This window comes from Athene noctua, chromosome 2 (genome assembly GCF_965140245.1).
Source record: "Athene noctua chromosome 2, bAthNoc1.hap1.1, whole genome shotgun sequence".
Taxonomy (NCBI): domain Eukaryota; kingdom Metazoa; phylum Chordata; class Aves; order Strigiformes; family Strigidae; genus Athene; species Athene noctua.
In genome coordinates, this window is record NC_134038.1 from 57455986 (window position 1) to 57473784 (window position 17799).

Genomic DNA, 17799 nt, shown 5'->3' on the forward strand with positions numbered 1-17799 from the left:
AGTCTTCACACTGAATTAAAGGTTTCAGATGCACTTTGGAGATTAGAAAGGATTTTTTATACTGTGAGAACATTCTTACAGTTAATATCAGAGATGGAAACACATCACCATCTAAGCTGTAAAAATGCAAAGCAGTTACCAACTCCTGTAACTATTTCATCTTATCTGGTTATTTTATATATAAAGCAAACCAAGGTGGTTATTCTGTGCATATTTGTGTGAAAAAACATATGCACACTTGTGTAAAAAAGCTGACTTTTGGAATACATTACAAGCAAATTCCAATTATTTTTTTCTTCTACCCTTTTTCTCCAACCAGAACTTAGAAAAAGCTAATAAAAATGCTGAGTGATGTAAATATCATGACTAAATAATTAAATTTGGAAATTAATTAAGCTATAGAACTCTAATACACAAGTGTATTTTCAGAATGTCTTTATAGAATTAGATGTTCTCACTTATTCTCTCGTTGCATTTATTTTAATTTGCAGCATTACTGCCATGCAAGGTATATCCAAAGAGTGCCAGTTAAGTGGAACAGGGCAGGTAAGGTACTGTAGCGAGCTCTGTCTAGCATGTACAGACACTACATGGGCAGGGGATAAAACATCAGCCTGGCCACATCCATTGAAAAATTGTACATGACTGTAACAAAGTCTGCACACATGAACATGTTAAAATAATGTTAAAAGTCCAGCCATATGGCTAAATAAAAATTACTTCTTTGGTAGAAATAAATGCTTCTACAGCTTAAAGATGGATCACATGTGGCAAGCCGCACCTCGTGCTATTGTCAAGTTTCACTGCTGCAGTGCACAAGGGGGCCCATGGAGAGGGCTGAAGCTCCTCACTTCCCTGCTGGGATTCGTCACTGCACAGGGTAACCTCCAACAGCTGGTCTCTGTCCCAAAGCCTTTCCAGCATGTAGGGATGTTCAGAGTGCAACAAACTCATCAGTCCTCATAGACCGCATGAGAGCTGGCCAAGAAAGGTTTCCATCGCCCAAGAACTTGGACCTGGACTTGTGCAAAGCTTTTGACACTGTCCCAAACAACATCGTTGTCTCTAAATTGGAGAGAGATGGATTTGATGGATGGACCACTCAGTGAATAAGGAACTGGCTGGATGGTTGTACTCAAAGAGTTGCAGCCAATGGCTTGATGTTCAAGTGTAGAGCAGTGACAAGTGGCATTCCTCAGGGGTCAACGTTGGGACCAGCACTGTTTAACATCTTTGTTGGTGACATGGACAGTGGGATTGAGTGCACCCTCAGCAAGTTTACCAACAATACTAAGCTGTGTGGTTTGGTCAACACGCTGGAGGGAAGGGATGGCATCCAGAGGGACCCTGACAGGCTTGAGAGGTGGGCCTGTGCAAACCTCATGAAATTCAACAAGGCCAAGTGCAAGGTCCTGCACATGGGCCAGGGCAATCCCAAGCACAAATACAGGCTGAGTGATGAGTGGATTGAGAGCAGCTCTGCGGAGAAGGACTTGGTAGATGGAAAACTGACTATGGACCAACAATGTGCACTCACAGCCCAGAAAGCCAACTGTATCCTGGGGTGCACCAGGAGAAGCGTGGCTACCAGGTCAAGAGAGGTGATTCTCCCCCTCTACTCTGCTCTTGTGAGACCCCATCTGGAGTACTGCATACAGCTCTGGGGCCCTCAGTATAAGGACATCAACCTGCTCGAGCACGTTCAGAAAAGGCCATGAAGATGATCAGGGGGCTGGAGAGTCTTCATTATGAGGACAAGTTGAGAGAGTTGGGGTTGTTCAGCTTGGAGAAGGCTCCAGGGAGACCTTATAGTGGTCTTCCAGTACTTAGAGGGGGCCTATAGGAAAGATGGGGAGGGACTTTTTAGAGGGGGCCTATAGGAAAGATGGGGAGGGACTTTTTATCAGCAAGTGTAGCTATAAGATGAAGGGTAACAGCTTTATACTAGAAGAGGGTAGATTTAGATTAGATATAAGGAAGAAATTTTCACCACCAATGTGAGGGTGGTGAGACACTGCAACAAGTTGCCCAGAGAAGTTGTGGATGAACCCATCCCTGGAAGTATCAAAGGCCAGGTTGGATGGGTCTTTAAGCAGCCTCATCTAGTGGAAGGTGTCCCTGCCCATGGCAGGGGAGTTGGAACTAGATGATCTTTAAGGTCCCTTCCAACCCATTTTATGATTCTGTAAGGAACACCTCTGTGAGGGAAGATGTCCCAGCCAGCAAGACAAATAGTTTTAGCTCAGGTCTCCTGGAGCAGGTAAGCAAGACATGCTGCCATTTTGCCTTGACAAAGACCCAGTTTCTATTTATGTGTCACAGTCCTGTGAATATTGTTATGAGCAATTAAACCTTTGGTAAGGTCATTTGCAGACACTACAGCTTCCTTGGGTGTTAAATGCTCTTCCCTGGTTTTCACTCATGGCCCACATTCCAAACTGAGTTACAGAAATAATACATGTTAGGAGTTTATCCTAGCTATATCAAGGATGACATCAGCCTCACCCATGCCTGCACTTAGGCATTTTTATGTTCATCTGGGATCAATTACACATTCCATATTCAGAAGTGAAAAATATGACACTAATGTGCACATGAATAATGAAGCAAAGCCATTGGGACTTCTGCACTGGAGTGCCTTGAAAGCATGCAATATCAGAGATTAAATATGTATGTGTATTTTCTTTATTATAAAGAGATTTTACTCTAAAGGAGTTCTTAGGATTTAGGATAACCTCCTATTAATCCAACCCAGATTACCTAGAAGAAAGAAGTGGGTTTTCTTTTGTTTTCATCCTCTCAGCATCCTGCAGAAACAGTATAATTTTTCCTAGAAAAGACTGTAGCCTGTTGAATAATTGACAAGTAGCCATCTGCTCAGTTCAGGCTCTTTTGGCAAAGACTGTATGTAAAACTAGAAGGAAAACCTGATGATTGAAATGAGCAGGGATGACCAAGAATAAACTGTCTGTTGCCACTTCTGCCTAGGGCTGAGGAAAGTGAAATTTGCAATCTGTACAGCTTACCTGTAGTTTCTTCTTCCTCTGATTCATTGTCTTCATCATCATCATCATCTTCCTTGTCATCATCTTCCTTTTCTTCTTCTTTTCCTTTTTCAACCCTCCCTTTCCCTCCCTCCCCCTCTGGCTCTTCCATTCTTTTCTCACCAGCCTCTTCCAGCATTTTATCGTCTTCCTTTCCTCTGCTGGCTGTTAAATTCATCATAGTTATGTCAGGCAGGCTTCCATCTTGGTGCACCAGTCTGTTGGCAAATAGTAGCATGTTAGCAAACTGAGCAGCAATGACATTGTAGTCTTTTTCTTTTTCAAGATGTATAATCAGAAAAAAAAAAAGTTCATGGAAAATGCCTTAGAAGTGGAAAAGTTAATGATTCTGGTACTTTCTCCAAACACACACTGCAAATTGAGTTGGAATGTATTAGTAACTACTTCTCACTCAGATACTAATGGTTAGTTAGTAATGAGTGGTATTGACACTTAAACTTGACATTTTCCCCAATGGAGAAAATGGTCAGAGTTTAAGATGTAGAAGCATGAAATGACATTGTTTAAGAGGAAACATTTCATGACTTCATAGGGGACTTACTCATTTTGGTGGTTTGGTATTTTTTTCTTGAGGCTGCTCAAAGTAATTGGAACAGAAAGAAAAAGGGAGATGAGAACAGAGGGGTTACAGAAGAAGGTCATCGACAAATATGTCATGCTACATCACAAGTCATAAAGCATTCTCCTACTCCATCTGCAGAAGCCTTCTGATGCCAAGAGCATGCCATCATGACATTCACAGGGCGCTTCTAGAAAGAAACAAGGAACTGCAGCACAGATGGAAAGGGGGCAATCTATTTACACCAGTGCTAAATATGGTCAATGCTGCACGGTGCTGTCAGTAATGCAGCTGAACAATCACAAGTATTTGATCGATTACTGTAAACACATTTCCACCTTCTTCCAATTGAAAGATGCAGCTGGGAAGCCAAAGACTTTGCAAATTTTCTTCCAGCCATAGGTTTGGGAACAAATGAAATAAATTTCATGGCTGTGGCTTCAGTATATTTTATAATGTCTGTCTTTAATAGTGACATTCATTCTCTCTCTCTTTTCTACATCCCACAAAGAATTTTTCTTAGATATATGTCTGTGTCCTAATAAATCTATTATTAACTTTCAGACTACCAAAACTGGGATACAACTGATTTAACACAGAAATGGTATTTCTCTATTGCCAAGGTGCCACTTTTTCTGAGATTTATTCAGTATATATATTTTCTTTACTGAGAAAAAGGGACAGTCTCTTATGGCTTCAGATATTTTTGTTTTTCTCCCCCAGCTGTGCTGTTGGGACTCACCTCCCATATTTGCAGAAAACCCACTCTTCCTAATTTCCTCATCCTATGTGCTTTGCTGAGCACAGCACTTACTGCCATAAATAGTCCATTTGAATACGACTTCTTGCAATAAAATCTCCCTTTGGCAAGTGCATATCTATATGATCAGGTCACTAAATGTTTAGTTATGCTGTTGAAATTACTACACTCAGCATACTTTCAAGCACCTGCTAGACTGTTCCTGGACAAATGCAAGTAACTTTAATATGCTACAGTACCATTTCAGGGATTTATTTTTCATGATGTGAAATTCTGGCATATCACCATTTAGACAGGAAATTCTGCCCATTTTATCTAGGAGTTTTACAGTTCAAGAAACCAAAAATTTAGATTTACCCATCTGATCATTAAAATATAAGAGCAGTTATTGAGAAAGAAAGTCAAACAATCAGCATTATTTTTCAAATATTTGGGAGTACCAGTTTCTTCAAGATGGAAACTTTGGTGGCTCATATGAGGGAAAAACTACAGAAATTTGACTAAACAGTCCTGAAATAGAAATACCGTACCAATTACCAAAAAGCAGAAAAGGTGGTTTAAAAGTAGTATTTTAACAAGACAGTCAAGCACCAAAAAATCTCACTGAATAAATCCATTCATGATAATGATTACTAAAATCCCTTATCATGTATTGGACGATGAACCTGAGTGTCCCATAATCTGAAAATCTCTTATACTCAACAATATATCCTACTGAACGGCTACTGAAAATAGAGCTTTTTGTACTATATACTTTATTATCATATTTAAGCTAGCATATATACTAAAAGGATATTGAAATCTCTGTAAAATGACCAAACAATAATATTCCCTAAAATGACATAATCTAACTTTACATTCCTAAAACTCTAATAAAGTACCAACAGAAGGGTCATGTATAAGGAAGAGAGAATGAATTTTTAGTTCAGTTCAAATGTTATGGAGATCACCAGTTATTATAAATCATCAGAGCCCATTTAAAAGTGCTTATAAGAATATATAATATGCAAGTGTCCGTATAATCAGACAGGTTTTGCAAACATGCAATTGCATCGATTTTAATGAGGTATATTCCCAACTGACTTTTATAATGGAAAAGTCTCCATTCACACTGGTGCAAATCAAGGACTTAATGACTTACCTCAGTGTAAACTGGACAGAAACATAGTAACCCCATAGGATTTTGTATGAGAGGACTCATCTTTCTTTTATTCATATAACTCCCACACATATCCAGGAGATCCAGAAGGTGATAGGGTTATAAAGATGGGTACATGCAATAAATATACCTGATAAAGCCTCAGTATGAGCTTAGTTTTCAGTATGCCAGCATTTAGTTCTATCAACATCAGTAGGCTTGAGCACAGGACCACATGCTCAGGAGATCCAAGGCTAGATAAAAATCCCTGCCCACTATTCAGAAAGTTAGTCTACTTTAAACATTTCTTCCCATACTTCCCCATTTATTGCTAGGGCTGTTTTTCCTCTTTTTTTTTTTCATTCTTTTTTCCACTGTAAGATCACATGCTATCATGTAACAGACAATGCTGAGGTATTAGGGTATAAAAACTGCACTAGTCTAGAATATCTAAGACAAGCTACTCGTACAGGCTTCACAGCTAGTCAGATGTAACTTCAGATTGGAAACCACATACTGGTGGGAAGTTATCCAAAATAACACAACGGTATTGTGTCTGATACCTAGGAAGAGAAATAACTAAATAATAATGCAGACAAGCCTTGAAGATACAGCCACTAATGCTTTTAACTGAGAGAATTTCTTATGCTTTTAGCTGAGAGCATTGCTTATGCTCAAATTTATTAAGTAGGGTATCAATAATGGGAAGAATACTAGTAGACCTAGTTTTAGGCATCAAAGCAATTTCAGAGGACCTTGAGCGCTTTCCCTGACCTTGTAGGGGGGTTTGCTGCCTGCATCCAAGGCCAGCTGGCTGATACACATTGGGGTATGTGGACAGCCCAGGAAGCCTCAGCATAGTGGGTCCCTCTCCTTTCTTTGGAAGCTGCTTTCATGCTGAGGCTCTTGCTCCTACATTGTGGCTGTGTCACAGCTGTGTCCGCACCTGCTCTCATGCCTCCCTGACCCTAAGCCAGACTAACTCTCTGCTTTTGCCACTCACCTGGCTCATCTCTATGAATTTGCTGGGAGCTCACTCACCAGGTTATGGCTGACCCTCATTACCATCTTTGGATCTGATCCTCACCCTCAGTTGCTGGTTCCTGTTCCTGACTCCCTGTGGGTAAGAGCCCAGCTTTGCCTCCTGGCCATGCTCCTTGGCTCCCAGCTTTCCTGCCCTTGCTGCTCCCTGACACATGGGCTGCCTACAGACCAGGTTTCCAGCTCTGGTGAACTTTTAAGAACCCTGGCCTAAACTATGTAATGACATTTGAAGAAGGAGCATGAACATGACACATAAATTAACTTCTTGTTAAAGCAGGTAGTCACAAATATCTAAACAAGGGATTTTCTGGGCTTTTCTGTTTAGATTCAGTAGCGACAACAAACTCAGAAGTCCTTCTATTTTCGGAGCTGATTAAACAAAAGCCCACATTTACTTCAGGATATATTTTGAAAGAAAACAATTTTATGAAACTGTTTTCAAGATACCGTTTATAAAGGGATGATGATGATAGCACTATGGGCTTTTGTAATTTGGATTCTGTATCACCCAACTCAACCCATGAATTATCAACCTTAGCATGCAGTGGTTTCAATATACTGCCTGTTCCATTTCTGTCTTTGAACTGGAAAATCTCAGTCTGTACAAACTCATAATACACACCGCATATTTAACCGACCTGGCTCTCAAACTCCCCTTCTTAGGTGCTTGTGAGGAAGACAGGGATGTGTTTCTGTGTGCCTGTGTGTTCATGTGCGCATGCAGGCATGCATCCTTCCATGCACAAAGGGTAGATAAATGAGCTTCCTCAACCAAGTCTATTGTCTGCAGCCAATTACAAATAGCACCAATTATTCCTGTATTGAGGCATGGGCAAAGTTTACGAGAAGAATTCCCAGCTGGGAGATGAACTCACAACGTATACATATGCAGGAGAGATGTATTAACCACTTCACCAGCTTTAGGAGACCCCTGAACAACATTATCTCCCTGCTTACTTCACAGTACTGTGCAGCAAGAACATACTTTGTTTTAAAGCAATTAATAAGTAACAAAAAATTTAAGGTACATCTGTTTTAAAGGAAAGGAAGAACTGAAGTACCCACCTATTAATTATTAGATAAACACGGCCATTGACTTTGGCATGGCTATGAGGTGGGAGGTGAAAGCACAAGAATGCATGAGATGAAAATGGGAAATGAATTAGAGAGAGAGAAAAGGAAACTGTTAAATAGGAATGAATGCACTTCCCTGTCTACCAAGAGAGACACATTGTCATAACAAAGTACAATCTGACAATTTAACACACACCATGCAGTGAAAAGTCTAGGAAGCTTATAAATGCAATACTTAGACATTTAGAACACATGCAACTTAAGTTAGAACTACAGGTGGTTCTCATAGTCTACAGAATGTGTGAACAGCCTCTACTGCTTTATCTCAAGGAAGCCTTTATCTATAAAATAGATATTTTGCTTCTTTTTTTATTTATTTAAAGGTAATTATGATGGAGCATCATATACAAATTATCTATCCCACAGCCTTTATATCTGCCATACTGTAATTCATGGTACAGCAAGGAGATGGGCTTGGAGAGTCCCAATCAGAGGATTTTTTTTTTCTTGGTCAGTTCTGCCACCTTTTAAAACGGTGAGAAGTGCCTCACTGCCATCTCCACTGTGCCAGTTTCCATCCCGTCTATTTGCAGCTGGCAGAGCCTTACTCTTGAACTCACTCTGCTAACTTTGCTCATGTCAGGCAGCATCTTAATGCATGAACAGTCTCAGCATTTTTAACAGGACTCTTCAGTTAGACACAAACATAATACCATAACCATACATGGCAGTTCAGGGGCAGATGGAGGAACTGAAGCTGCTGTGTCTATTAGTTTCATGACTAGCTCTCACCTGCTGTGATTATTTTAACAAGTTTGCTGTTAAAAGGACTAATTTCTGCCTGCTGACTCAAAATTAAGGATCAGATTCTTTATTTAAAGTTTTTGTTTATTGCAAAAGAAACAGCAAAAAAGTTTAAAGGTAAACTAGCTGTTGAATGCATGCTAGTGTTTTCAAAGCAAAATGGAAAATTAAGTTTTAGTGGCTTTGTAAGAAAATTGCACATATACATGTGAGTCTTGAATCTGTGTTTTAATTGTCCCTGCAACTTATTTCTATTGCTAGTGTTACTGTTAAGCTGGAGCTGGTTGTGCTAGTTCTTATCCAGCTTTATGCATCATCAGTCCAAATGTCAGCTGAGCTCTCATCATGAAGCTCTGAACTATGAAGTTGGCTAATGCTCAGAACTGATTTATCACACTGAGGGAAGAAGACAGATGGATCTTCATACACCAGGCAGTTTTAATGGTAGTACAAACCAGAAGAAGTGTTCTGGTTTGAGTATTGGCCATACTTGTGAAAGTTTCTGAGGAGGAACAAATGATATACATGATAACTGTTATTTTCAAACACTGCAAAATGACAAATGTAGCACATACACCACATTTAAGACAAAAATATCTAGCTACTTATCTGACAGCTCAATACAATCTAGTACATATGTAGACTTAAAAAGATAGCATTATAGTAGCAAGACAAAAAAGCTAATGATATCACATGATTCTCCTCCCTCGGCACTTTAGTAAAAAGCCTGGTGTGATAATGAATGTCTGCTTTCAGCACCTTATCTCAAGGCTACTTACACTTGGCAAAAATTTTTGCTCTCAGCAAGACACCGAAAACATTTTGTGTCTTTAGTATCAGTGGTTCCATCCTTCAGGAATGATGTGACTTTAGTCACAGCGATTCTCTTCATGCTAACATTTGAAGAGCCGTATCATATTTTGGTATCTTTCATGTGTAAGAGAAAGATTTGTAAGTACTGGTTTCACAGGCAGAATGTACTGTACCATGAACCCACCTAAATCCTGGGAGTGCCTTGGAGGGTTTTTTCCACTTTGTGCCTATCAGATTGCATCAGTAGGGAGGCGGAAGCTGTTACTCATCACAAGTGCAAAATGTATCAGCTACAAAAGAGCCTGCACAGTTAGTGCAAACTGTAATGCATTCCCCCAAATGCCTCAGACCAGGAGCAACCTCCATTTCAGTTCATACACCTATCTGGGCTCTGGTTTCCGGGCCAATTGCTGCCCAATTGAGAGATGTTAATGTGTATCTGCTGCTACACACAAAGTCTGCTATGGGCAAAGAAAGTTTGCTCTCAGGCCATTTCAAAGGGCCCTTGAATCAACCATCACATTTAGCAATTGAAGAAAAGCAAAAGGATAGGGTATTATGCAAACATCCATTAAAAAGGGTAAGTTTAAAAAACCCCACAACATTGTTAGGAAATTTTGTCAAGTTTGATTTTAGCCATTATTTAAATACAGAAACTGGAAGTATTCTATAAAAGTAGAGCTTATTCTCATGCACTGGCTATAGGGAAAACAAACATACTTTTACCATACACCGTAAAGTAGCTTCTTATTAAATTGAATGCATGAGGAATATCTGAAAACCTTTTGTTAATCTAGCAAGTCCTAGAGCAGAATTCTCTGTTAAGATAAACTGTCATTATTCCACAACACACTGTGGTGTATGCGATGTTATGCAGCTAGTCCCCATTCATAGAAGTGCAGCTGAGTTACACTTATCGCTGGAGAGGTAAACACTAAAAAGTGTCTAAATGAATTGGCTTCTTCAAAGAATTAATGTCATTGCATAATATGTCACAACGTATTATGAAACCATTTATCTCTCTCAGAATCCAGGAGCAGGATCCTAGGTCAGTTATGCTTTTATGCAGGAGATACGGAACAGTTAAACAGAGGAAAAGTGAGGTCCCAGAATCATGACAAATGCTAATGGACTTCTGGATGAGATTGCTGAATGTCTCAAAGTGCTAGCATAGCCAAGGGTCAGTACTTTAAAAGAGTGACCACAGTTTTAGGATTTTTCCATTTCTGAAAATCAGCTTTACAAAAAGGCCTAATTGTCCAATGCAAATGCATTTGCCAAAGATCTCCCAATTTTCATTTGGCCCTTTTGCAAAACAGAAGTGACCCAAATTAAAAGTCATATTTCCTGTTATTGACAGGACTTACAAAAAGGCACACATAACAATTAAGTATCTAACTGCCATTAAAGGTCAAAGCTGATGAGATAATACATAAATACTGCTAGTACTTTTGAAAATGTACCCCAAAATGAAAAACTTCAGTGTATAGGGAAAAGTGGGGCAAGACAGATACTGTGGTGGTCGTTTGTTTAGTGAGGTGCTGGATACTGAGCACCTTCTTTTTAAACCAGTCATAGCAAAGGCAAACAACAACTAAAAAAAGTGAACATTACAAGACAGTCAGAAACAGCATTTTCATACAGATAATCAATAGCTCCATTTACTTTGTTTCTTTACCTGTAAATAGTGTTGTCCTGTTTGCTGGTTACAGCTTTTAAATCAGTGAGCTGGAGAAACCGGTCATGGAAATAGTGAAGGTGTAAGATACATGCCAGTAGGAAGGAGGTGGGGATAAAGATGCGTGTGAATAGCTCAGCCACAGAAAACCGTTTTAAGCCAAGGTCCTCTAGCCTGAAAAAAAAAGCAAGCCACTAAGCCACCTTTTCACAGCAAATCTTTTTCTTGCCATGAGACATTATTACAAACTATTTGCAATAGGAAATAAAAGGCTGTTACATGGTTTTGTTTTTTTAAAATTCTTCTAAAGCAGCAAGTTTTACAAAGCAAATATCTTGCATTTGGACTCAGTAACATAGAGAGATACTATAAATGTACAGACTCAAATAAACCAACCCTGCCATAGAGCTCTTGAACTAGATGAGTTATCTCTGACTGAAAGTCCTGCATTGGAGATCCACTGATATTGCATATACTTCCTCAAGCTTCTGTTGAGAAATGTTGAACACATCATGAGGAGGAAGAGACTTGGCCCTCCTCATTAGCAGGAGGGTAGTCCACCTTCATCAGCTCCAGGCATCCTGCAAATCTACCCTTAATCTCTTCCTGGATCTTGTTGCTATGGTCAAAGAGGTAGAGAGAAGTACTGGCACTGTATTGGGAATAGTAGTGATGCCAAGGCCTTGACAGCAGATGAGTGAAAAGACGACTCTTTGAGCCCCTCTCATGTCCTTGCTCATCTCTACTGTTACACCAATAAATCTATGGCTCCAGAGCTGAGCGCTTAAAGTCAGCTATGCCTGGGGGTGGTCTCATGATGTTTTTCCACTGTAAGAAGGAAGACTACTCTCAGATCATTCCACCACACTGAACTCAAAAGTCTAAAGAAAAAAACTGAATTAAACAAAACCACCTACTTGTTTTCATCCAGGCCTGTCATGTTCTTCCACAACCCAGGGAATGACTCAAACTGGTAGGTATAGATGAAGATAAGTACCAACATTGTGTAAACAACCACTGACATCCAAAAGTACTTTAAGATCCTTCTCCACCATTCATAGTGCACCTGAAAATCACACATTAAAGATGCTGAAACAAGCTGAAGGCAGACAATGACAAAAAAACTGACAACACTGTACCGGAAAACAAAAATGAAGAATACTATGTTTCCTAGCTTGCCTGAAGTAAACAATGCTTACCCAACAGCAGCCACAGTTATTTGAGATACAATTTTTACTCCTGATGAACATGCACTCAAGTACAGACTGTAAACATGTAGAAATGTCTGTTGGGACATGGTCACAGACATAAAGGCCAGGGACAGCTTCAGTCACTCCGTTTCATCACCATTACGTGATGAAAGTCCAGAAGAGGGACTCCATGCTCATTGGTATGTGGAAGCTGTATGAACCAGCTGTCATAAAAACTGGTGGCTATGTAGGACGTGTACAGGGCCAGAATTTTCCCACAGATGTTCCAAAGCTCGCAGTGATGTGGGGTGGTATCCCAGAGCAGAGGTGTGTATTGTATGCATCTAATTTATGTACACTTTGCCTGTCACTATAATCAAAAGTCAAAGGAGAATTAGTCTTAACTCCTTCAAATGATCTTATTATGTTGTATCTAACCAAAGAACAAACACACTGTTTATGAATTCTGTTTGGAGCTACTTTATTACCAAATTGAAGGTAAGAACCATTGTATTCAAGGACAAAATTCAGTTAACACGGTTCTCACTTACCTGATAGAGTGCCACACAGAAGAGGAACAGTACCATATAGATGATTTTGTACATGACAATTCTACCCTCAAAGCTGACAAAGAAGAACATGCCCCCACAGACGTAAATCCAGTACTTGATGAACATAGCCATCACCAGCTTCCCCAGGACTTTCATAATATCCTGTTCATCCTCATCATCTTCTTCCTCTTCCTCTTCCTCCTCCTTCTCCTCCTCCTGCTCTTCTGCCACTTCTCCCTCTTGCAACTCCTCTTCTGCAAATACAGAGTCACATTTGGCTTCTGTGTGTTCTGGGGACTTTTAGTAAAAATTGAAACAGGTGGAAAGTAAAATTTCTGCACAAAACACAGAAACTTAAAACACAATATTCACAAGAGACTGTATTTCTGAATCATACAGGCCTCCAGAGCAGGAGAAAGAGTTTTATCTTCCTATGAGCTTCAACCTGCTCCTTGAGCCATACAGTGCATAGCTATATATCCTTACCAGACACCCATCTTCACTTTTTGTCTGAAATGCAGGCAGCTGTAGTGGAAAATTAGAGCCTAAGGGTTGTGTAATAGATAACAATCAAAACACTTTCCATGGCAGTACCTATACTCCCAGGCACAAAAACCTTTTAAACTGGAAAACAAAGAAACCACCAGCTCCACCAGAAACCTCTCATTTTGAGTTTAAACTTTAAACTCTCATCTTGAGTTTGTACCTCTCATCTTAGTTTTGTCCTTTAGAGAATATTGTGGTTACCTCCAAAAACCACAAGCAAGAGAAAACATTACCATAAAATCAAACAAGCTTAAAAATATAAATGCCACACTGACACTGCTGTTTTTCAAAGAAACTACCATTTATCCAGCTTCTTCTGCTGTACCTGAGCCATTGCAGAAAAGACAGGCTCCTTTTGCCCTATGAAGAAGTCAGAATTCCCCAGCTATTAACCTTGTGAGGCTTGTAGAGGGCAGGGTAAGCATCCCCCCAAACAGCAAGCACATGAGCAAGTATCTAGATGTAACAGGGCTTGTCAAACTCATAGTAAGTAGCTATAATGCTTTTTGTCCCATGGAGAACAATATTGAGATCAATAGGCTTGGCCACTCCTTTTGTTCCATTCACCATCCCTTTCCTCAGACTCTTTCCTTGCTTTTGACTTGCATGTCCTTGAAGTGTCCAGCTCTGACACTGATCAGATCTTTTACTGAGACAAATACTGTAAGAAATCAAACAGGAAACTACATCACTGCTTCCAGGGCTGGCTTTCTACCATTTCAGGCAGTTGAACTTGTTCAAATCAGCATCCAGGAAAGGGCAAGGAAGGTTTGGTGGAACATACCCAGAAGCAAAAGAGGTTCAGGCCACTGAGCTGTTAGGTGAGCTGAAAATGTAGCAGTAAACTTTGCTCTCAGGTATGCTTCTGATAGCATGAGACCCTGCACTGAAAATGTTTTCCCACTGAAATTAGTAGTTTAACTTCGGGTTTTATACAAGTGTTTATGTACAAACACAACTTCCAAGGAATTTAGCAACTGACTTTTCCTATGTAAACTCTTCTCCTGTGGTTAAACTCCTAGGGCAATTAATCTGCTGGTTTGGATCTGGGACACAGGAATAAACTTATTACTTGAAAGTTCTTTGACATTTCTCAAATGAGTCATTTTAATTACCTTCCAGTAAAGAGAATTCTCATTTTGTTTGAATTTCTAAAGTTCAAAGGTGTTTTATTTTTATATCCCAAGAGACAGTTGCACACAGATTTTGTAATATCTTTCTTAGCTAATGACAGGTATCTTGTTAAGTGCTTTCAGCATCACAGAAATGCAGTAACTGGAACTCCTATCATGACTGAGGGACTAAATTGGATCTGGCTTTACCTTTTTCTTCATTTTCTTCACTTCCAACTTTGACCTCAGACAAAGTAGCTTCTTTTAGCTGAAGTGCTTTCTGTTCAGTGAGGTGTTGCCTAAGCAGTAGCCAGAAAGTAATTGTGAAAAGAATCTGCAAACAAAAATCAAAACAAAAACAACAGACTAATTGTATATTCTATGTGCTACTAATACAAATGCATGTTTTCTTAAATTTTGCATGCCTTTGTTTTCTCTGTCCATCAGAAAATGGAAATGATGGCATCGGTGTCAAAGTGCATCTTCGTGGAAGTTAAGTCATTTAGGAAACATCCTGCAATAAAAGCAACTTTATTTCATTTGTACTTTTCCATTGAGTAATAACTTATCACTCTGTATCTTTTCTTAAAGGTATTTACCTATATGGTTCTTTTATACCATATTCTATTCAGTTTTTAACTACAGTTTTATAAGCTTAAGGTCTTCTCATTATGTACTGACTGGTACAATTTCCATTTGTTATTTTTTGTTAATTTTTATTTTTTATTTTTTTCAGGGAAGAAGCTCATGCAGTGAGTGTACTGTCATTATTTGGGTTTGGCTAGCAAGACCTGCCTTCAGGAATCACAGGTCCCAGAGACTGTGGAAAAGTTTGAAGCAAGGAAGACGCACCCTTGTGTGGAAGAGGATTAGATCAGGGAATACTTGAGCAAACTGAGCATACATAAGTCCATAGGTCCTGACAGGATGTACCCACAAGTGCTGAGGGAGTTGGCTGATGTAATTGTAGATGCTACTGTCAATAATCTTTGATTGACTGTGGTGACTAGGAGAAGTGCCAGAAGACTGGAGGAAAGTAAATGTCACTTCAAGAAGGGCAAAATGGAAGATACAGGCCAGTCAACCTCACCTCGATCCCTGGGAAGGTGAGGGTGATGTGACACTGGAACAGGTTGCCCAGAGAAGTTGTGGATGCCCCAACATTGGTAGTGTTGAAGGTCAGGCTGGATGGGGCTTCGATCAACCTCATCTAGTGAAAGATGTCCCTACCTATGCCAGGGGGCTTGGACTAGTTGACCTTTAAAGGTCCCTTCTGACCCAAACCATTCTATGATTCTAAGGTGATCAAGCAGCTAATCCTAGTAAACATTTTCTGGCACATGAAGGACAAGAAAATCATCAGGAATAGTCAGTGTGGATTCAGCAAGGGGAAGTCATGCTTGATCAACTTGCTAAACTTTTATACTGATGAAATGACTGGCTTGGTAGATGAGAGGAGAGCTGTGGATATTGTCCACCTTGACTTCAGGAAGGCTTTCTTCCATCAGATCCTCAAAGACAAGCTGATGAAGTATGGGCTGGATGGGCTAGATGATCTTCAAGGTCTTTTCCAACCTAAATGATTCTGTGATTCTGTGTTTCTGGATGAGCAGACAGTGAGGTGGATTGAAAACTGGCTGAACAGCTGAGCTCAGAGGGTGGTGATCAGTGGCATAAAGTCTAGTTGGAAGTCAGTGACTGGCAATGTACCCCAGGGGTCAACAGTGGGTGCAGTCCTGTTCAAACATCTTCACTTACTATCTGGGTGATGCGTCAGAGTGTACCCTCACCAAATTTGCAGATGACACAAAACTGAGAAGAGTGGCTGATACACTGGAGGGTTGTGCTGCTATCTAGAGGGACCCCAGACAGTGTCAAGAAATGGGCTGACAGGAACATCATGGAGCTGAACAAGGGAAAGTGCAAAGTCCTGCACATGGGGAGGAACAATCAGTTTATTTACCATTACATGTTGGGCACTGACCAGCTGGAGAGTAGTTTGGCAGAAAAGGCCTGGGGGTCCTGATGGACACCAAGTTGAACATGAGCCAGCAATGTGCCCCTACAGCGAAGAAGGGTAATGATATCCTGGGCTGCATTAAGAGAAGTGTTGCCAGCAGGCTGAAGGAGGTGATCCTTCCCCTCTGCTTGGCACTGGTGAGGCCACAACTTGAGTGCTGTGTCCCATCCTAGCACCCCGTATAAGAGACACATGGATATATTGGAGAGAGTCCCACTGAATGGCCATGAAGATGAAGGGACTGGGGCATCCTTCCTATGAGGAGAGGCTGACAGAGCTGGGACTGTTCAGCCTGAAGAAGAGAAGGCTCAAGGGGAATCTCATCCAGTGTCTATAAATACCTGAAGGGGGGGTGGAAAGAGGACAGAGCCAGCCTCTTCTCAGTGGTGGACAGTGATGGGACCAGAGGCAATGGGCACAAACTGAAACACAGGAGGTTCCCCCTGAACATCAGGAAACACTTTTTTCCTGTGAGGGTGACCGAGCACTGGCACAGGTTGCCCAGGGAGGTTGTAGAGTCTTCACTCTTGGGGATATTTGAAAGCCATCTGGGCATGGTCCTGTGCAATCAGCTCTGGATGTCCCTGCTTGAGCAGGGGAGTTGGACCAGATGACCTCCAAAAGTCCCTTTCAGATTCAACCATTCCATGATTCTGTGAAGTTTACGAAGTCCATTATATTCAAACTAAAAAAATCCTTCTAGACATCTTCTATTACTTTTATGGGTGTGGCTAAATCATCACATATACACAAGAGTTCCCTTTCTTGACACTGGCTAGTTTAAGATATTTGATAATAAGATGATAATAAGAAACAATGTCAAAGGGGCTGATGTATTAAGACAGTTAAAACTCCTTAGAGATTTATAAAGTTATTGAGAGAAACTGTAGAACTTCTCTTGCAGAACCCCTTGAGCTTTAGCTCTCTTACTAAACTAGCCCTACCTTTATGAGAGAAATAATACAGCACTCACTAATTTTCAGTTGCATTAAAGACACAGAAATGGTTGTCCTAAGGGCTCTGCCAACAAGGAAAATCACTTACAGAATAACCTTAAATGGTAATTAGGAGTCACAAGGAAAGTGATTCACTTAGCGCAAGGGGAGCAGTGCCAAGTAGATGCACTCTGAGACACCCCTCTTGTGTGCTCTAGAAACAACTTCCTATTTATGCTCATTCCCTCCCTCAGACGCAAACTTGCCAAACAAAATGCATTTTGTAGCTCTTTCAAGACATCAAAGAAAAAATCTATCATACACTGATGTTAACAAACTCTCTTGGTTTTGACTTGAAATGGATTCCAATTCATGCTACTTCATGTGTAAGGATAAAGAATTAAAGCTCAGACACAGCTATGTACTGTTGCTTATGCCAAATCATAAGGGAGTCAGTAGTGTTGGTAATTGCAATGACACCATAGTTCTAGTTGCCATCATATTCAGAGA

At 40.3% G+C, this 17799-nt stretch overlaps 1 protein-coding gene across 9 annotated transcripts in view; it reads right to left on the reverse strand.

Moving 5' to 3' along the window:
- Positions 1-17799, reverse strand: part of PIEZO2 (piezo type mechanosensitive ion channel component 2) — a 314600-nt gene that overhangs the window by 74249 nt on the left and 222552 nt on the right. For 7 of the 9 annotated variants that reach the window (XM_074899237.1, XM_074899233.1, XM_074899236.1 and 4 more), the window contains 7 exons: positions 14545-14668; positions 12677-12930; positions 11853-12001; positions 10936-11109; positions 7632-7673; positions 3607-3639; positions 3027-3262 (listed from right to left, as the gene is read on the reverse strand). In XM_074899237.1, the coding sequence (XP_074755338.1) occupies positions 3027-3262; positions 3607-3639; positions 7632-7673; positions 10936-11109; positions 11853-12001; positions 12677-12930; positions 14545-14668 (1012 nt within the window). The remainder of the gene's footprint in view (positions 1-3026; positions 3263-3606; positions 3640-7631; positions 7674-10935; positions 11110-11852; positions 12002-12676; positions 12931-14544; positions 14669-17799) is intronic. The other 2 variants (XM_074899235.1, XM_074899239.1) reach the window with 2 other exon arrangements.